The sequence below is a fragment of the Citrus sinensis genome, chromosome 7 (genome assembly GCF_022201045.2).
Source record: "Citrus sinensis cultivar Valencia sweet orange chromosome 7, DVS_A1.0, whole genome shotgun sequence".
NCBI lineage: Eukaryota > Viridiplantae > Streptophyta > Magnoliopsida > Sapindales > Rutaceae > Citrus > Citrus sinensis.
In genome coordinates, this window is record NC_068562.1 from 9,347,821 (window position 1) to 9,369,012 (window position 21,192).

A 21,192-nucleotide genomic window follows, 5' to 3' on the forward strand; every position below is an offset into this window, starting at 1 on the left:
GAACAACACAGCGAGCAGCAAATAAAACAATAACTTCCATGAAGTCAATAGTCAATGCCGTCGGCTGATTCCTATTCCCCTCTGCATCTAGTCATAGCTCATATTTTGATTCATTTCTGCAAGGTACACACAGTTTCACTAATGGCTATCAAACAAAGAATTGACCTCCTTTTCAGCTTTTCATTCTTTGTTCTCTTGATGCGGCCTTGCTGTCCCCAGACGGACAAATTACTCCCAGGCCAACTTCTCAAAGATGGAGATGAGTTGGTTTCAGCTTTTGGCAATTTCAGGATGGGATTCTTTAGCCCCGACGGCTCGGAAAACCGGCACTTAGGAGTATGGTACTACAGGCCTACAGATCCATCAGTTTTGGGGGGGTACAACAGTAAAAGAAATAAGCCAGTGTGGGTTGCCAACAGAAACAACCCGATCTTAGATAAATCCGGAAGTCTTGCAATAGACAGCAATGATGGCAATTTGAAAATTTTACTCAACGGTGGAAATCCTATTGTAATAACTTCTGTAAAAGCAGAAGGTAATACAAGCGCTACTCTTCTTAAAACCGGCAATTTGGTGTTGTATGAGATGAATTCAGATGGATCTGAAAGGCGAGAGCTGTGGCAAAGCTTTGACTATCCGACTGATACACTTCTTCCAGGAATGAAACTGGGTATTAACTTGCAAACTGGGCACGAATGGTTTCTCCAATCTTGGATTTCTGATATCTCCCCTGCTCAAGGTTCCTATACCTTAGGCATCGATCCTAATGTCTCTAACCAGTTGATCATCCGGTGGCGAGGAGACATCATCTATTGGACTAAGGGGATTTGGCTGAATGGGGAGTTCGATTTTTTGGGTTTGGTTTCCGATGGCTACAACTTCAGCTACGCTTCAAATGAACATGAAAAGTACTTCAATTATTCTGCAAGTGAAACGATTACATCGTTTCCGGAACTAAGACTTACTGCCGATGGTCTCAGAGGTGCTCTTTCTGTTCATTGTCTTCACGAAATACAGTGTGTGAGTGTGAGTGTGAATGTGAAGCGTCCCAGGTGCAGAAAAGATTTTTCTAAATTTGAATACAAATATGGTTTCATGAATGGAGATGGATTCAAGTTCAAAGAAAGTGATAACATGACCTTAAGTGACTGTGAAGTCAAATGCTTTCAGAATTGTTCCTGTGTTGCCTATGCTTCCATAAATGCAAGCAACGATACAGGCTGCGAGATCTGGAGCAGTGGGACAAAGTTCACGGAGACTTCTTTCACGGATGATCATCGCATAATATTCATGGCACGTGAACCCAAAGGTAAGTCTGCTTATAAAATGTATGATACATCCTATGGGGATTGCAATGCCAAAAAAAAAAAAAAAACCTCTATTTTAAGATTTTCAATTTGAATTATGGGATTGCAGAAAAAAAATGGTGGCTATGGTTAATTGTTGCAATAGCAGCAGCTATAGGGGAGACCATGCTGTGTTTAATGTGCTATCTGGCAAGGAGAAAATACAAGGGAGAAGGTATGCAATCTGTCCAACTATACACTATTTTTGATGATCAACAGTAATAATAATCAATAGAAAATGATATATATTGTATTTCTGTTTTATTGTAGTGGAGAAGAAGCAGATGTCATTAGCAATTGCTGTCGGAACGGCTTTGTTGATACCGCCGTTGTGCTACTTATGTTATCTGATTTGTAGGAAACTCAAGGCCAAAAGGTGATCACTCGGAACAAATATTTTTAGTATCAATCGATCAAGAATCTGAACTAAACCGTCCATGAGCTTAATCACTAGAAACAATCTTTTATTTTTTATTTTTCATTCTTAAGGATGGACAAAAATAATTCACCATTACCTGAATTATACTTTTCTATTTGATTTCTTTCAATCAGTGGAAAACATTGTGAATCGACAAAAGCTATTACGCGAACTTGGAGATAATGCGTCACTTCCAACCATATTTGGGAACAGGAAAACACAAGCTAATAAAGATCAAACCATGAAGCGTGACTTGAAGATTTTTGATTTCCAAACCATTGCTGCTGCTACCGACAATTTCTCACCTGGAAATAGGCTTGGACAGGGTGGTTTTGGTCCTGTTTATAAGGTTCTTTTTCTCTTTGTGGTGCATATCTTTTTTTCAGTCGATACATTTGGAGTATAATTACAAATTAGAGACAAAGCCAGTATGATTTCAGGGGAAATTACTTGATGGCCAAGAAATAGCAATAAAGAGACTCTCAAAAAGTTCGGGACAAGGAATAGTGGAGTTCAAGAACGAAGCTAAACTCATTGCAAAACTTCAGCACACTAATCTTGTGAGGCTTTTGGGATGTTCTCTCCAGAAAGGTGAAAGGCTTTTAGTATACGAGTACTTGCCTAACAAAAGCTTGGATTTCTTTATCTTCGGTATGTCCCTCTTCAACATATACGTAAAGATTTTGCAACGATATATTAATTTCTCTCCCCACTAAACTGCTAATAGAAACATTCCATTTTTTTTTCCATTGTTCGATGAGACAGATTCTAGTAAAAAGGAATTATTAGATTGGAAGAAACGTTTCAACATAATCGAAGGGATTGTTCTAGGACCTCTTTATCTCCATAAATATTCAAGATTAAGAGTGATTCGCAGGGATCTCAAAGCCAGCAATATCTTACTCGATGATCAAATGAATCCAAAAATATCTGATTTTAGCATGGCTAGAACTTTCGGAATGAATGAATTAGAGGCCAACACAAACAGAATTGTCGGAACACAGTTGTACATTTATCACTATACACACACACTCTCATATAGACACTGTGAGCCTGTGAGTGCAAAGTATTTTGAATTTCCTATCAAATACTAATTAGTAATTAATAATGACGTTCAGTTTCATTTTCCAGCGGCTACATGTCTCCAGAGTATGTGATGAATGGCATTGTCTCAATGAAATCTGACGTATATAGCTTTGGAGTTCTTGTACTCGAAATTATAAGCGGCAAGAAGAACAATGGTTGCTATGACACAGAGCGCCCCCTGAACCTTGTAGGACATGTAAGTGTTTGATCATATACCTTTACTGTAAACGTTCATTCACAAATGGCCTTCACAAGTTTTGAGAAACTATTGATTTACTGAATCTGAAAATTTTCGCCTCTTTCAGGCATGGCAGCTGTGGAATGAGGGCAAAGCTTTAGAGCTAATAGATACAACATTACATTAATCATGCTCTCCTGATGAAGTTACGAGATGCATCCATGTGGGTCTTTTGTGTGTCCAAGACAAGGCAACGGACAGACCAACGATGTCCGATGTTGCTTCCATGCTTACTAACGATACCATGGCTCTGCCTACACCAAAGCAACCAGCGTTCTTCATTACTATTTCATCTGATTATGAAGAGCCAGAAGTTACTGAAATCATGTTAGAAGTTTGTTCTGTGAATGATGTAACAAGTTCGAGGATGGAAGCAAGATATTTAATAACACCAGCAACGTGATCCATCTACGATTATTTGTACGGATTTTATGGATTTATTTATTCATTGACATTATTTTCATATATACAAAGTACCATTATTATTATCTAATGGTGATTATTTTATTGCCATTGGCACTCAACCTTGGGCAATGTTTTTGACAAATTGGAACTGCGAATTTTTGGCAGCTTCTATTATATCCATGTTAGCCATGCTAATGCATTAAAATTTCAACTCAAGTGACATTCAAGTAAAATATGGATTTTATTGCACAAAGATTATAACTGTAGGTCTCCCTATATACATATATAAAAGAAGAGTGCTTATAAGTAGACGTTACTAAAATTGTTGAAGCTGCACAACTGTAGGGGCCTGAACTAGTGGTTTCAGTCAAGACTCTTTTTTAGTTGGCCACTTTGAGTTGAAATCCAGGGATTTCATTGGCATCACATAATCTAAACTCACCAATTAATGATTGGGGTAAGCTAGATCCCATAAGAAACTATCTGGTAAAGTATCTCAGTTGTAAGCTCTAAATAATGACCTTATTAAATTCAATACACTCTCAGCCTTGTTTCAGCCATGCTCCTTGCAAATTGCATACAAAACATGCACTGCAGATTCTCACAAATGTCCTGCTTTTTATCAAACCAGATAATATAAACCATACTCAACTCTACATAGGTACAACCGTAGAAGGAAAGCTAACCATTAAATGCGTAATGTGATTTCAGCAAAGTGAGTAGTATATAAATATAGTAAACGTCGGAAATGGAGTCTGGCAAACCAATTAGCTGCATATTTGACCAGCTGCCAAGTCTCCAAATGTTCCAAAGAAACACTTGCATTTTACAAGACAGAAATCACTTAAGTTGGTGGAATAAATAGGAATAATAGCTACTCCGGTCACAATTTCTCGTTAAGCTCAGAAAAGCACTAATCAAGACGCAACCATAATACTCCTTCAGGAATCAAAAGCCATCGATCCATCAATTCAGCTCCATTATCGTCACAACCTCGAAAGGGCTTGAAGCGTTCAACCTTGACATCCTTTAAATAATGTTGCCAACATTTGATATCACAATCATTGCAACAGCTTGTTTTTCTCTTCTTGAGATTGTTATCAAGCCACTGCAATTCACGCAAACGTCAAATAGCGCTGTTAACATGAAGTATGATTGTGATCTCAAAAAATGAGGAACAAAATTGCACTGCAGTCTCATTGACTTAAAGGCAATTAGATGCTTAGAGTTAACGTGCCGAAGCAAATCGGCATTTGCGCTCGTCCACGCAGAAGAAATTGGATAAAAATACTGAAAACGCCATCTAGCAAAATTTTATTATCAAATGGGTCTACACCCATTTGCAGGGCCATTGTCTTAACTCGTAGAGGGAGTGAAGGGGAACATCTTCTTCTGAGTTCGTCTAAATAAAAAAAAAGCCTAAATAAATCACAAGAAACAAGTAAATGGATAAAAAACAATTAGGAATCCTAAGTGAAAGTGAAAAAGACTTAAAAGAAATATCGTAATCAATTGTGTGGAACATATGAACATACCTCGACACATTGCGCAGCGTTTCAATTTGATTAGATGCTCCGAGAAATTTCTTTAAGCTAAGGAACCACCGAGTGTCAGGATGATCAGCACAATTAAAGGATACATTTCATGGACATGGAGCATTTGTTGATATAAAGGGGATTGGATTATCCTCAAATTTGAAGGAAAGTAAATTACGAGCATGAACATGAATTTCAATCAAACCAGAGCAGTCACAAAGTCTTTTAAGTGCTTAAGCTAATTACTTGAGATCATAATCCTTACAAGGGAAAAACAAAGGTTTACGGACAGATCCTCAAGCAAGGGACAATTTTGAAATAAGATGATCAAACTGTTGGTCTTTAAGAAAGGATTCAAACAAGATTAACTTTTTCAATGGACAGTTAGCCACGCTTTTTATAGGTCGAGGCACAATATATGGATCCGCATATCTAATGGTTAATTCTTGAAGACTTGGAACAAGAATTTCAACACTTTCGGGTGACAATGCTTTCATTGTTAAATCTTGAGTTTGCGAGTATCAGAGATGCACAAAAACTCCATACCAAAACAGAAGCAAATGGACAAATCTTCAAGTAAAGGGCATCCATGGATAAGGCTTTGGACCATCTGATCATTTATGTAGACTTTGTGCAGAGTAATCTGTTTGAGAGAAGGGAGACTTACGGTGAAAGTGAGCAGCTCAAACTTACAACCAACTAGCGTTAAAGAAGTTAACAAATTAGCAGAAAAGATTGTACCACATCCAACAAAATTTCATACTCTGATGGTACCACATCCATATAAAGGCTGAAGGATTCCATAAATAGGTACAGACTCAACTTGAAGGGGGAGTGAAGGGTGGCAGCTTCTGAACTCGTCTATATTAAATAAGACCTATATAAATCACGAGAAATAAATAGAGGCAAAAGGAAAAAAATCTGGATAATGGAAAGAAAAAATGGCACTAATTGTTTGGGGGATGTGCTTCGACGAAGACCAGCAGTGATGAACGGACATCTAGTAGCAGGGTCCCGCGAACAGGTATATCTTGTAAGAGTCTAGTAGCAGGGGAGCAGGAGCAGGAATATTCTGCTCGTCCACGAATATCTCATCCGCGAGGCCGATCTCCTGTTAGAGGCATAAAGCCATTCCTGCTAAGGGTTGAGTCGAGGAGACCCAGTCAACGACAGTTGGCGAGACGTGCTCTCCAATCCGAGAATCAAGGCACGAAGGCCACGCAACCACCCATGATTACAGAAATGGAGCATCCACTTTTGAGAGGTGGGAGGATAACGAGCGTGAATGGAGGGAAGGTCTGAATTCAGGAGAGGTCTATAAAAAGGTAGCCAACGAAGGTAAAAGGGTTAGAATTTTTGATATTGAAACTGAGAGAAAGAAAGCATTGAATAATCCAAAAAACAAGCCTTAAGATCATTGGCTAACATTCCCAGGAACACAAAACCTTTATTTCTGACTTGAGCGTCGGAGGGTTTACGCCGGGAAAACAACCGGCGTGCTCTGACTTGTTTTTGTGTACGCAGGAATTTCTGGAGAAGAAATCATACGAGGAGAGATCCTGATCGTGGTCGAGTTGATTGAACAGAGATCTTGGTCGTGGTCGAGAGAGTAATCAGAATCTCGCATCAACACTAATAAAATATAACAATCGAAGTTATGGCACATATAAACGTACCTGCTTATAGTTGAGAGATAAGTGTAGCTCTCCAATTTGATTGAAAGCTCCAAGAAATTCCATTAAATTAAGGTACCAACGGTGTCAATATCACCAGAATTCGAAAAGTGTACATTCAATGGACACGGAGCATTTGTTGATACAATGGGAATTGAATTATCCTCGAAATCAAAGGAAAGCAAATTAGGAGCATCAACATTGATTCTGTTCAAACCACTGCAGTTGTAAACTTCCAAATGCATAAGTCGATCACTTGAGATCGTAATCCTTTCAAGGGTTTCCAAGGAGATTATGGAGAGATCCTCAAGCAAGGGAAAATTTGAAATAAGATGATGAAACTCTCAGTCATTAAAATGGGGTAAAAATAAGACTAACTTCTTCAAATGTGGACATTCAGCCACGTCCAGCAGACCGGGTACTCGAGAAAATGAAAGTTCTAACTGTTGAAGATTGGGAACATCAATTTCAACGCTTTCAAGATCTTGGTACTGAAAATGAAATATCAAAGACTTGAGTTTGTGAGTTTCAGATATGCGCAAATGCATCAAACCAAAACAGTAGAAAAAGGACAAATCTTCAAGTACACAGCATTCATGGGCAAGGCTTTGGACCATCTGATCATTCATATAGACCTCATCTAGAGAAAGCCTCTTGAGAGAACGTAAATTTATGCAATGCGAGGTCTATTCCAACTTACAACCAAATAGCTTCAAAGAAGTCAACAACTTAGCCGAAAAGATTATCTGAGGTAAAGTGTAGACAGAATTTTTATCTGTTATAACCTCAAAATCCAGCTCTATTACTCCATAAATAGAAAAAAGATACTAGATTGGAAGAAACGTTTCAACATAATTGAAGGGATTGTTCAAGGACTTCTGAAATATGAATGTGCAACCCAAGAGGGGGGGTGAATTGGAATTTTAAAATTTATCCTAGCAAATCCACACAACAAGCAATCTAATGTCTTAATAAGAATTGAAAGCAATAAGTTCAATAAAAGCGCAATAATTAAAGAGCAAGGGAGAAGAGAAACAAACACACGAATTTTTACGTGGTTCGGCAATCTCCGCCTACGTCCACGCCTCCAAGCGATCCAAGCTTGAGGATTTCACTATCCAAGCCTTTCCAAGACTTCAACGATTACAATTGACTTCGAAGTGTCAATAAACCTTTACAACAAAGAGATTATCTCCCAATCTCTTCACTCAAGTGTCTCACACACTCAAACTCTTACAATTGAGATGAATAAATGAGGATTACAATGAAACTCACTCAATGAGTAGATATTCAAAAATGAAGAACAAGAGAAGATTCAATGTTTGTATTTCGCAAGTTTGAAGGCTCAAAATATCACGTGTGCTTTTTGTTTTTGCTTGTTGGAGAGCTTCAAAATGAGTTGGATTTGAGTTCTTATAGTTTGAGCCCGAAAACTAGTCGTTACTCACATTCTGGACGTAACCGGCATGCCGTTTAGCTATCCGGTAAGCAGCTTATATGTTACCGTTAAGGTAAAATTTTGAATTTCAAACTATCCAGCTTGCCGCTTATGAATCTGGTAAGCCGTTTATGCTCCAGAAGCTTATTGGTCGATATCCGGTCTGTCGTTGACGCTATCCGGTAAGCCGCTTTCGATTTGGATACATTCTGCCTCGTATCCGGCTTGCCGTTTATCAGTATCCGGCAAGCCGCTTGCTACAGTAACTGCTACAGTGAAACATTTCCCAAAATTTATAGTTTGACCCCAAAACTTTATAAAACTGTAGTATGTCCCAAAACGTTATGAAAGTTTGTAAATAGGTCCAATTTCAGAATTTTAGAATAATGCTTTGTCAATCCCACAAATTTCTGAAATTATGATTTCACCCAAACTTTGTGAAATTATAGAATGACTCAAAAATATTTAAATAGTTTCAAATAGGTCCAAATCCGAAATTTTAACAACATTATCAAAGCATTTAAAATAATTTCATTTTAGTCCAAAATACTTTAATTCCATAACATCATTTTCTTATTATAAAAGCACAATTCATAAATCTTTGCTTAATAAATACATGTGGTTTGTTATCATCAAAATCAATATTTATAGCCATATAGGCTAACAACTTCTTTATCTCCATAAATATTCAAGATTAAGAGTGATTCACAAGGATCTCAAAGCCAGCAACATCTTACTTGATGACAAAATGAATCCAAAAATATCTGATTTTGGCATGGCTAGAACTTTCGCAATGAATGAACTAGAAGCCAACACAAACATAATTTTTAGAACACAGTATGTATACAAAACACACTCGCTCTAGTGCACGCACAAACTTGTTTCCTTAATTTATAATACTGACATTGTTCAATTATTTTTCAGTGGCTATATGTCTCCGGAGTATGTAATGAATGGTGTTGTCTCATTGAAATATGATGTATATAGCTTCGGGGTTTTGTTACTGGAAATTATAAGCGGCAAGAAGAACAATGGTTGTTATGACACAAAGCGCCCACTCAACCTTGTTGGATATGTAAGTACAAAAAATATCCATCCACCTAAAATTTGAGCAGTATTAGTGTTTGGGGATGTATAACGACGAGACCAGTTGCGTTAAGCAAGGAGTTGCCCTGCTCGTAGGAGGGGGACTAGCACGTTATCCAGGATCAGAGGTCTGTTGTTTGTTATCGAGGAGACCCTTGGCTAGAGATCATGGTACGAGTAGGAAATTCTCTTCTAGTCGCCAAAAGGCATTTCCTGCAAGGGCCAAGGTCGGCGGACCCAGTCCATGGAAGTTGTTAGAACGTGCGCCACTCTCCGAAAGTTCGGGCATGAACCCCATTCAGCCACAACCACAACGCTCAAACGTCTATTATGGGGAACTATGGGGAGTGGTGAACGTGAACCGGGGAGGCCGAATCTTCAGGAGAGCTATTAAAGGGGCAATCGAAAAAGGTAAAAGGGTTGGACACTTAGACACTGAAATATTAAATAAAGGAAAATCCAGAGGGCATTTTTATTGAAACCTCGAGAGAATTCAAACAGATCATAGTACTTTAGAAATAGTAATAGAGCCACAGGATTAGTGGCAAGGATTTTCCACAACAAACCCAGATTGCTGACTTGAGCGTCGGAGGGTTTACGCCGGGAAAATCGCCGGTGTGCTCTGATTAGTTTTTGTGTGTGCAGGAGCTTAAAGAGGAAAAACAGTAAGCCTTATGGTCTAATACATCTAGAAGGAGCAGCGCGAAATCATCCCCAATCAACTACAAATTCAATTGTTGAGGACGAATTCTGGTCGTGCACGAGTAGACTTGAAATCCCGTATCAACAATTTGTTTATTAAATGCAAAATTTTCCCTGTTTCAGACTTGGCAGCTATTGAATGAAGGCAAAGGTTGAGAGTTAATAGGTGATTCATTGGATGAATCATGCTCTCCTGAAGAAGTGAGCAGATGTATTCATGTGGGTCTTTTGTGTGTGCAAGACAAGGCAATGGATAGACCAACAATGTCAGATGTTTCCATGCTTACTAACAGAACCATGGCTCTGCCTACACCAAAGCAAACAACATTTTTCATTAATATTTCATCTGATTATCAAGAGCCAGAAGTTACTGAAATCAAGTTAGAAATTTGTTCCGTGAATGATGTTACAATTTCAGGGATGGAAGGAAGATAAATATACCATCTTTGAAGATTTATGTGGATTTTATTTTCAATAGGTAGTGATATACAGTAATGCATTTGATCTATTCAGTGACGTTGTATTTCATCTGATTATTTGCTGTCACTCCAATGAGCTTCAATTTTCCAGAAAAGCTACTGATTAACTAAACCTCCACCTTATGCGCTAAGAGCTAAACCTCCACAATGTTTTAGATTAGCACAAGCTAGAAAATCTTAGATGTTTTAGCTCATTTTCATGCCGTCTATTAAATTTTTATTTTCCACCTTGCTTCAACTCCAAGGTTACAAGATTGTTTATCACTCAACAGAGGGGGAAAAAATTAAAAAAAAAAAAAGAAATCCTCCCCAAATTTTCCTTCTATAGTCATGCATCCGGCATAACTCACTAAACATTTTACCACTCATTAACTAGCTTTAAGAACTGAAGCTGCCTGTGTTATCTTGGAGCCCATAAACCACGCGCCTTATGTAACTAACTTTTAACAAAAATTTGACCTGATTTGACTTAGGTGAAGCATGGGCAGCTCACGTGCTCTAGAAGCACAAAAGATTTAGTAGACGAAGGTGGCGTTTGTTGTTTTGTCTGAAATCTGAATAGACCTGAATTAGTATGAATTCTGAATAGGTCTGAATGTCTGAATCTGAATAATATATTTATTTTTTGTCTGAATTTTGGAAAATAAATATTAAGTTGTTTGTTTTTTTCAACTTAAAAGACTGAAAATATGTACTTTTACATTTGTATCCTTATTAAATTTGAATGTCAAATAAATAATATATTAAATACCACAATATTTTAACATTTATAAGTAAAACTATATTCAAGTGAATACATAATTATTTTAGAATTTTAATATATAAAATACCATAAATTTCAAATTTTATCGTATATAATATAAGAAAGAAAAAACAGAGATATTTTTATGTGGGGTAAATATTTATGGGTGAGTTTTGAGATAGACATGAAAAATAAATTATAAAACAGGGATATTTTTTACATTAACAAGTAATTGACTTAATTCAGATTTCTCCATTAAGTAAAAAGTCAAAAAAATTAACTTATTTTATTAAGTCAAAATTATCTAAAAAGTCTTATTAAGTTATAAAAACAAATATTTCTAATTAACTTAATTAATTAAGTTAAGTCACTTTAAGTCATTAAGTTAAAAAACAAACGACACCGAAATTTGGATTGAGCTCTTCTTAAAAATTGAAAACTATAAAGAGACAGCCCGAGTTCTCTTCAGAGATTTGGCTAATATTTCTTGTAAACTGTGAGTGCCAAGATCTAATTGTCAACAGAGGAGTACTCCATACAGAAAACTTAATTTTCAGATATTCATTGCCATCCGGGAGCTATTGGCCCCCCATTAATCATGCTATGCTAGTGAAAGCAATTAATGAAAAGAAGAAATTAATTAATACGTACAACCAGCGCCAATCATGTTCTGATATGCATATATAACTGAGTTGAGATTTATCCTCCTTAATAATACTCTAACCCTTAGGCTTCAACGACTTGAACACAAAGCAATATTTTATATTCGGTTGGTCAAAGGAAAACGCGTGAGAATAATTTTCAAAAGTAATGAAATCCTGGAAGGTTTTCAATATGACGTATTTTTGAAAAACACAGCAAGCAGAAAAGTAAAGCTTAACTTCCTTGAGGTCAACAGTCAATGCTGTGGGCTGATTCCTATCACCCTCTACATCTATCCAGTCCTGGCTCCCTCATTTCTGCAAAGTACACACACAGTTTACTAATGGCTATCGAACGAAGAATTGACCTCCTTTTTAGCTTTTCATTCTTTGTTCTCTTGATGCGGCCTTGTTGTTCCCAGACTGACAAATTACTCCGAGGCCAACATCTCAAAGATGGAGACGAGTTGGTTTCAGCTTTTGGCTATTTCAGGATGGGATTCTTTAGCCCTGACGGCTCGGAAAACCGGTACTTAGGAGTATGGTACTACAGGCCTACAGATCCATCAGTTTTTGACTATTACAACAGTGAAAGAAATAAGCCAGTGTGGGTTGCCAACAGAAACAACCCCATCTTAGATAAATCTGGAAGTCTTACAATAGACAGCACTGATGGCAATTTGAAAATTTTACACAACGGTGGAAATCCTATTGTAATAACCTCTGTAAAAGCAGACGGTAACACAAGCGCTAGTCTTTTGAAAACTGGCAATCTGGTGTTGTATGAGATGAATTCAGATGGATCTGAAAGGCGAGAGCTGTGGCAGAGCTTTGACTATCCGACTGATACACTTCTTCCGGGAATGAAACTGGGTATTAACTTGCAAACTGGGCACCAATGGTTTCTCCAATCTTGGATTTCTGACTTCTCCCCTGCTCAAGGTTCCTATACCTTAGGTATCGACCCTAATGTCCCAAACCAGTTGATCATCTGGTGGCGAGGAGACGTCTATTGGACTAGCGAGATTTGGCCGAAAGGGTGGTTTCATTCTTATAGTTTGGTTTCGGATGGCTACAACTTCGGCTACACGTCAAGCGAACATGAAAAATATTTCAATTATTCTGCAAATGAAACGATTACATCGTTCCCAGTACTAAGACTTACTGCCAATGGTCTCAGCGGTGCACTTTATGCTGATGGCATTGTGAAGAGTCCCAGCTGCAGTAAAGATTTTTCTTATATTGAATACAAATATGGTTTCATGAATGGAGATGGATTCAAGTTCAAAGAAAGTGATAACATGACCTTAAGTGACTGTAAAGTCAAATGCTTTCAGAATTGTTCCTGTGTTGCCTATGCTTCCATAAATGAAAGCAACGATACAGGCTGTGAGATCTGGAGCAGTGGGACAAAGTTCACAGTGACATCTATCACGGATCGTCGCATAATATTCATGGCACGTGAAGCCAAAGGTAAGTCTGCTTCTAAATCGAAATGTTTGACACGTCGTAAAGGGATTGCAAAGCAAAAAGATCTACAACAATTTTGAAAAGTTTTCTTTTAAATTATGGGATTGCAGGAAAAATGTGGTGGCAATGGCTAATTATTGCATTAGGTATACCTCTGTTGTGTTCAATGTCCTATTTAGCAAGGAGAAAATACAAGGGAGAAGGTATGCAATCTATCAAAATAAATAATCATTAAATTATTCATTTCATTCATTCTTGGTATAATCAATAGGAAAATGATATATTGTAGTTCATTTTATTGTAGAGGAAAAGAAGCGGATGTCATTAGCCATAGCTGTGGGAGCGGCTTTATTGATACCTCTGTTGTGCTACTTATGTTATCTGATATTGAGAAAACTCAAGGCTAAAGGTAATCACTTGTACTATATATTATTAGTGTCACTCAATTACAAGAATCTGAATTATACCATCCACGACACTAGAAACCAATTTTATTATTTTCAATTATGGATTTAAAAAAATAAAAAACACTACCTGAATTATACTTTTCTATTTGATTTCTTTCAATCAGTGGAAAACATTGTGAATCGACAAAAGCTATTACGCGAACTTGGAGATAATGCGTCACTTTCCACCATATTTGGGAATAGGAAAACACAAGCTAATAAAGATCAAACACTGAAGCGTGACTTGAAGATTTTTTATTTCCAAACCATTGCTGCTGCTACCGACAATTTCTCACCTGGAAATAGGCTTGGACAGGGTGGTTTTGGTCCTGTTTATAAGGTTCTTTTTCTCTTTGTGGTGCTTATCTTTTTTTCAGTCGATACATTTGGAGTATAATTACAAATTAGAGCAAAGCCAGTATGATTTCAGGGGAAATTACTTGATGGCCAAGAAATAGCAATAAAGAGACTCTCAAAAAGTTCGGGACAAGGAATAGTGGAGTTCAAGAACGAAGCTAAACTCATTGCAAAACTTCAGCATACTAATCTTGTGAGGCTTTTGGGATGTTCTCTCCAGAAAGGTGAAAGGCTTTTAGTATACGAGTACTTGCCTAACAAAAGCTTGGATTTCTTTATCTTCGGTATGTCCCTCTTCAACATATACGTAAAGATTTTGCAACGATATATTAATTTCTCTCCCCACTAAACTGCTAATAGAAACATTCCATTTTTTTTTTCCATTGTTCGATGAGACAGATTCTAGTAAAAAGGAATTATTAGATTGGAAGAAACGTTTCAACATAATCGAAGGGATTGTTCAAGGACTTCTTTATCTCCATAAATATTCAAGATTAAGAGTGATTCATAGGGATCTCAAAGCTAGTAACATCTTACTCGATGATCAAATGAATCCAAAAATATCTGATTTTGGCATGGCTAGAACTTTTGGAATGAATGAATTAGAGGCCAACACAAACAGAATTGTCGGAACACAGTATGTATATTTTGTACATTTATCACTACACACACACACTCTCTCTCCCATATAGACATTGTGAGCCTCTGAGTGCATAGTATTTTGAATTTCCAAATACTAATTAGTAATTAATAATGACGTTCAATTTCATTTTCCAGCGGCTACATGTCTCCAGAGTATGTCATGAATGGCATTGTCTCAATGAAATCTGATGTATATAGCTTTGGAGTTCTTGTACTAGAAATTATAAGCAGCAAGAAGAACAATGGCTGCTATGACACAGAGCGCCCCCTCAATCTTGTAGGATATGTAAGTGTTTGATCATATACCTTTACTGTAAATGTTCATTCACAAATGGCCTTCAAAAGTGTTGAGAAACTATTGATTTACTGAATCTGAAAATTTTCACCTCTTTCAGGCATGGCAGTTGTGGAATGAGGGCAAAGCGTTGGAGTTAATAGATACAACATTACATGAATCTTGCTCTCCTGACGAAGTTACGAGATGCATTCATGTGGGTCTTTTGTGTGTCCAAGACAAGGCAACGGACAGACCAACGATGTCCGATGTTGCTTCCATGCTTACTAACGATACCATGGCTCTGCCTACACCAAAGCAACCAGCGTTCTTCATTAATATTTCATCTGATTATGAAGAGCCAGAAGTTACTGAAATCAAGTTAGAAGTTTGTTCTGTGAATGATGTAACAATTTCGAGGATGGAAGCAAGATAGTTAATAACACCAGCAACGTGATCCATCTACGATCATTTGTACGGATTTTATGGATTTATTTATTCACTGACATTGTTTTCATATATACAAGTACCATTTATTATCTAATGGTGATTATTTTATTGCCATTGGCACCCAACCTTGGGCAATGTTTTTGACAAATTGGAATTGTGAATTTTTGGCAGCTTCTATTATATCCATGTTAGCCATGCTAATGCATTAAAATTTCGACTCAAGTGACATTCAAGTAAAATATAACTGAAGGTTTCCCTCTCTCTCTCTCTCTATATATATATATAAGAAGAGTGCTTATAAGTAGACGTCACTAAAATTGTTGAAGCAACACAACTGCAGGGGCCTGAACGAGTGGTTTTAGTCGAGACTTTTTTCGGTTGGCTCAAATCCTAGGATTTCATTGGCATCACATAATCTAAGCTCACCAATTAATGATTGGGGTAAGCTGGATCCCATAGGAAACTATCTGGTAAAGTATCTGGTAAGTTCAATACACTCTCAGCCTTGTTTCAGCCATGCTCCTTGCAAATTGTATGCAACACATGCACTGCAGATTCTCACAAATGTCCTGCTTTCTATCAATCCAGATAATATGAACCATACCCAACTCTACATATGTACAACCGTAGAAGGAAAACTAAGTAATGTGATTTCAGCAAAATGGATAGTATGTAAATATAGTAAACGTCAGAAACTGAGTCTAGCAAACCAATTAGCTACATATTTGACCAGCTGCCAAGTCTCCAAATGTTCCAAAAAAACACTTGCATTTTACAAGACAGAAATCAAATAAGTTGGTGGAATGAATAGGAATAATAGCTACTCCGGTCACAACTTCTCATTAAGCTCAGAAAAGCACCAATCAAGATGCAACCATAATTCTCCTTCAGGAATCAAAAGCCATCGATCCATCAATTCAGCTACATTATCCTCACAACCTCGAAAGGGCTTGAAGTGCTCAACCTTTATATCCTTTAGATAATGCCGCCAACATTTGATATGAAGATCATTGCAACAGTTTGTATTTCTATTTTGAAGGTGGCCATGAAGCCACTGCAATCTGCGCAAACAACAAATAACTCTGCTAACATAAAATATGATTAGGACCTCTAAAAACGACAAACAAAATTTCAACATAGTCTTATTCACATAATAGCAATTATAGGCCTTATAACTACAGTCCCTGATCCAGAAACAAAAATGCAGGCATCCCTCCTCAAAGAACAAAGTTGGAAGGGGAGCATTCATCTTTCGATGATTTAGTTGTTCATTTGTACAGCAGAGTTTAGAACTTCTTTCAACCTGAGAGCTCAAATATTATCCTTAGATATTGTAAGTACTCTTTTCAGAACTAATCTCATTGAAACCCAACCCCTTTGTAAGAGATTCTGGCAAACCAATAACAAAAAGTTTATGATTTACAACACTAATCTTTCCTTCCCTTAACTTCTACATGAGAACTTAATTTTTCATTTCCTTCCCTTCCCTCTGCATATATAGGTAAGTTATTTAATCAACAATGATATGCTTAATATGAGACAACTATTGCTGAAACATTAATGCACCATAATAAATTGGCATTTGAGCTCGTCCATGTAGAAGAAAGACAAATTCTTGGGACAACAAATACAAAAAATGGCATCCCACAAAATTTCATGCTTTGATGGCTCCAGACCGATATGTAGGTCCATTGTTTTAATTTGCAGAGGGAGTGAAGGGTAACTTCTTCTGAGTTCATCAAAATTAAATAAGATCTAAAAAATCACAAGAAACAAATAAACAGAAATAAACAATTAAGAATGGTACGTAAATGTGAAAGAGCTTAAATGAAATATTCTAATCACTTATATGGAGCATATGAACATACCTCGACCCAACTCATGAAATACATATCTAGCATTTCAATTTGATTTGATGCTCTAAGAAATTTCCTTAAGCGAAGGAACCAAAAGGTGTAAAGAACACCATCACAACGGAAGGATACATTCCATGGACATGGAGCATTTGTTGATATAATAGGGCATGTATTATGCTTGAAATTAAAGGAAAGCAAACAGGGAGCATCAACAGCAACTGTGTTCAAACACACGCAGACGAACACACGCTGACACAAATTAGCAAGTGCTTAAGCTTATTACTAGAAATCATAATCCTTCCAAGGGTATAACAATGGTCTATGGACAGATCTTCAAGCAAGGGAAATTTTGAAATAAGATGATGGAACTCTCGGTCATTAAGAGGGAATACAAGCAAGATTAGCTTTTTCAAATGTGGACACTCAGCAACGTTAAGTACAGGTGGCGCACCAAATGTAAAAATTCCAAGAGCTAACTTCTGAAGACTTGGAACAACAATTTCAATACTTTGAATTTCACTTGACAACTCTTCCAGTGTCAAAATCTTCAGTTTGTGAGCATCAGAAATGGACAAAAACTTCAAACCAAAACAAGAGCGAAAGATTAAATCATCAAGTAAAGGGCATCCACAGATAAGGCTTTGGACCACCTGATCATTTATAAAGACCTTATGTAAAGTGATTTGTTTTAGAGAACGGAAACTTATGGCATAAGAGGGCTGCCACAACTTACAACCAAACTGCCTTAAAGAAGTTAATAATGTAGCAGAAAGATTGTTTCAGGCAAACTGTACTTTTTACCCCATTCTCTACAGCTAATTCTATCGATTCATCAAAGAGTGGAGTCGATTCTTCATCACCCAAGAGACTTACAGATATTCTCAATTTCTGCATACAAAACTTAAGCTTGGAGAACCGGTGCATGGTAGCTTCCGCAAATTTTATGATTTTCTCTAGACCTTCACGAAATTTTTTATTATCCCTTATCTTTTTAAGAACTTGAGGAGTAAAAAATCGTGGCGCGACAAGGAAGTCAATTGATCAAAATCAAAGACAGGGAATGAGCATTTAGTTGATTCCATCTCTTAGACAAAATCCTAGTGCGAGCAACCTCTTTAGCAGAGAGGTAGGACATTATTTGATGAATGATAAAAGTAGGCAGCTCCAAGGTTTGATCCATACGCACTGTCTCATTGATGATGTTCAACTCTATACTAACAAAATGCACATTTCTCTCTCTCTCTCTCTCTCTCTCTATATATATATATATATATATATCTATTTGCATCAAATTGAAAGAACATAATGGAGTAAGTATTCAAATGATAACAAGAATCAATATCAAGAACCAAAAATCCAGGACAATGCAAAGAAAACTACCATACAAAGTTTCCCAATTCACGAGTAATCATTGCAGCAAAAGCAAAAGCAAATTCAAAGAGACAGCGCTGAAAATTTTTCCAGGAAACAAAAGATGGGAGAGTGATAGTTGTACAAAATAATTACAGAGCCTGCCAGCCTTACCAGTAACAAAGATGACAAATATCTTGAGCTCAAATGCTCATACCCAGCAATAACGCTTTCAACAGAGAGGGTTTAAGGATTTTATTTTATATTAAATAAATATGTACAGTTGAGCAGAACAAAATGCAACTCTTCGTGTAGAGACGAGAGAGGAAAGGTGTGATATGGGTAATTTACACCTGAGTCCCTGTAGTGTTTCCAATTTGTCAGTTCGGCCACTCTTGTTTAAAATTAGTTAGACAAGCCCTTTGACTGGGTTGACCGGCCCACTTAACTGTTGGTTTTAATTAGAAGATATTAAAAGACTATTTTATCCTTAAAAAATTGTTACAACCGGAATTACACAAGAAACTACTATAGGGAAACTAATTCAGTTGTAAATTTAAAATCATGACCTAAAATTAAATTTCAAAACACTTTCAGCCTTTTTACATCCATGCTCCTTGCAAATTGTATATAAGACGTGCACAGCTTCTCACAAATGTCCTGCTTCCTATCAAACCAGATAATGTTAAACTATACTCAAATCTACATATATTCAGTACATGGAAAATGAACCAGCTAAATGAGTGATGCTATTAATGTGATTTCATGTACATGACTGGTAGATATATATGTAGTAAGACTCTAGAAATTGAGTCTGGCAATTCAGTTAGAAATTTGAGAGTTAGGGTCTCCATATGTTCCAAAGAAACTCTTGCGCATTGTACATGACAAAAACAGTAGGAATAGCTAGCTATCCTGGTCACAACTTCTCACCAAGTACAGGAAAGCACCAATCAAGACGCAACCATAATTCTCCTTTGGGAATCATAAACCCCCGATCCATCAATTCATCTACATTAATCTCACAACCTCGAATGGGCTCAAACTGCTCAACCTTTACATCCTTTAAATAATGCCGCCAACATTTGATATGAAGGTCATTGCAACAGTTTGTATTTCTATTCTGGAGACGGTCAAAAAGCCACTGCAATTCAAGCAAACGTCAAAGAATTTTGTTAACATTAAATATGATCGACCTCTATAAATGACCAACAAAATTACACACAGTCTCATTGACTTAATAGCAATGACAAACCTAATAACTACAATCCCTGATGCAGAAACAATAGTGCAGGCACCTCTCCTCAAAGAGCAAAATTGAAAAGATCTTTTGATGGTTTGTTTGTTTACTTGTATGGCAGAAGTTTAAAACTTCTCTTAACCTAAGAGCTTGTAAATTATCTTTAGATGTTGTAAATACTCCTTTCAGAATTAATCTCAATCAAATTTAACCCTTTTGCACAAACCAATAATGGAAAATTTTTGAATATACACTGCTATTCTGTCCTTCCTCTCCTTAACTGACGTTTTTCATTTCCTTCGCTTCCCTCCTCATTATAGTTAAGTTATTTAATCAACAATGATATGGTTGGTATGAGACAACTACCGCTAAAAATTAACGTACCGTAACAAATCCGCGTTCGCACTCGAGCACGCAAAAGAAAATCAAATTCCTGGGATTACAAATACAAAAAATGCCATCCAACAAAATTTCATACTTTGATGGCTCCACACTTACACATAGGTCCATAGTCTCAACTTGTAGAGGAAGTGAAGGGTAGCATCTTCTGAGTTCGTCTAAATTAAATACGACCTATAAATCACAAGAAACCAATAAAGGGAGAACACAATTAGGAATCACAAGCAAAAGTTAGAAAGCATAACGACATATTGTAATCAATCATAAAGAACATTTAAATATACCTCGACTGAACTGAAATCTATACATAGCCTTTCAATTTGACTGGATGCTCCAAGAAATTCCTTTAAGCTAAGGAACCAATCACAGTCAAGATTGCTGTCACAATCTAAGGTTACATTCCATGGACAGAGAGCATTTGTTGATATAATGGGAATTGGATTAAGGTCGAAAATAAACGAAAGTAAACGGGGAGCATCAACATCAAGTGCGTTCAAACCATAGCAAGAGCTAATTAGTAAGTGCTCAAGTTTATTACTTGAAATCATAATCCTTCCAAGGGAATGACAATGGCTTATGGACAGATCTTCAAGCAAGGGACATTTTGAAATAAGATGATGAAGCTCTCGGTCATTAAGAGGGAATTCAGACAATAGTAGCTTTTTCAAATGTGCACACTCAACCACATTAAGTAAAGGTGGAGCACTATACGGAAAAAAAACTTAGGGTTAATTCTTGAAGACTTGGAGCAAGAATTTCAACACTTTCATATGACAATGCTTTCATCATCAAAATCTTGAGTTTGTAAGCACCGGAGATACACAAAAACTTCAAACCAAAACAGGAGCCAAAGAATAAATCTTCAAGTAAAGGGCACCCACAGATAAGGCTTTGGACCATCTGATCATTTATATAGACA

General features: G+C 36.9%; 3 protein-coding genes across 13 annotated transcripts in view; 1 reads left to right on the forward strand and 2 right to left on the reverse strand.

Annotated features, from left to right (window-relative positions):
• Positions 1–7,186, reverse strand: part of LOC102608663 (uncharacterized) — a 27,514-nt gene extending 20,328 nt beyond the window's left edge. For both annotated transcript variants that reach the window (XM_052431440.1, XM_052431439.1), the window contains exon 1: positions 6,705–7,186. In XM_052431440.1, the coding sequence (XP_052287400.1) occupies positions 6,705–6,767 (63 nt within the window). In that variant the 5' untranslated portion in view covers positions 6,768–7,186. The remainder of the gene's footprint in view (positions 1–6,704) is intronic.
• The window catches only part of LOC102608366 (cysteine-rich receptor-like protein kinase 10), a 27,094-nt gene extending 11,518 nt beyond the window's left edge, over positions 1–15,576 (forward strand). The window contains exons 1-8 of one of the 10 annotated variants that reach the window (XM_052431431.1): positions 14–1,309; positions 1,417–1,521; positions 13,564–13,668; positions 13,831–14,045; positions 14,136–14,346; positions 14,462–14,699; positions 14,840–14,990; positions 15,100–15,576. In XM_052431431.1, the coding sequence (XP_052287391.1) occupies positions 55–1,309; positions 1,417–1,521; positions 13,564–13,668; positions 13,831–14,045; positions 14,136–14,346; positions 14,462–14,699; positions 14,840–14,990; positions 15,100–15,414 (2,595 nt within the window). In that variant the 5' untranslated portion in view covers positions 14–54 and the 3' untranslated portion in view covers positions 15,415–15,576. Of the gene's footprint in view, positions 1–9; positions 1,310–1,416; positions 1,522–1,616; positions 1,723–1,898; positions 2,114–2,204; positions 2,416–2,529; positions 2,820–2,882; positions 3,047–11,929; positions 13,263–13,369; positions 13,463–13,548; positions 13,669–13,830; positions 14,046–14,135; positions 14,347–14,461; positions 14,700–14,839; positions 14,991–15,099 lie in introns of those variants that run through there. The other 9 variants (XM_052431432.1, XM_006465529.4, XR_008050629.1 and 6 more) reach the window with 9 other exon arrangements.
• A 481-nt stretch (positions 15,577–16,057) lies between these two features.
• On the reverse strand, positions 16,058–20,989 carry LOC127898921 (uncharacterized). Its single transcript, XM_052431441.1, has 4 exons — positions 20,558–20,989; positions 20,259–20,447; positions 18,809–19,778; positions 16,058–16,489 (listed from the first exon to the last, which is right to left on the reverse strand). Exons 1-3 carry the CDS (start codon positions 20,819–20,821, stop codon positions 19,554–19,556), a joined length of 678 nt encoding a protein of 225 aa, XP_052287401.1. The 5' UTR covers positions 20,822–20,989; the 3' UTR covers positions 16,058–16,489; positions 18,809–19,553.
• Positions 20,990–21,192: the final 203 nt, after the last annotated feature.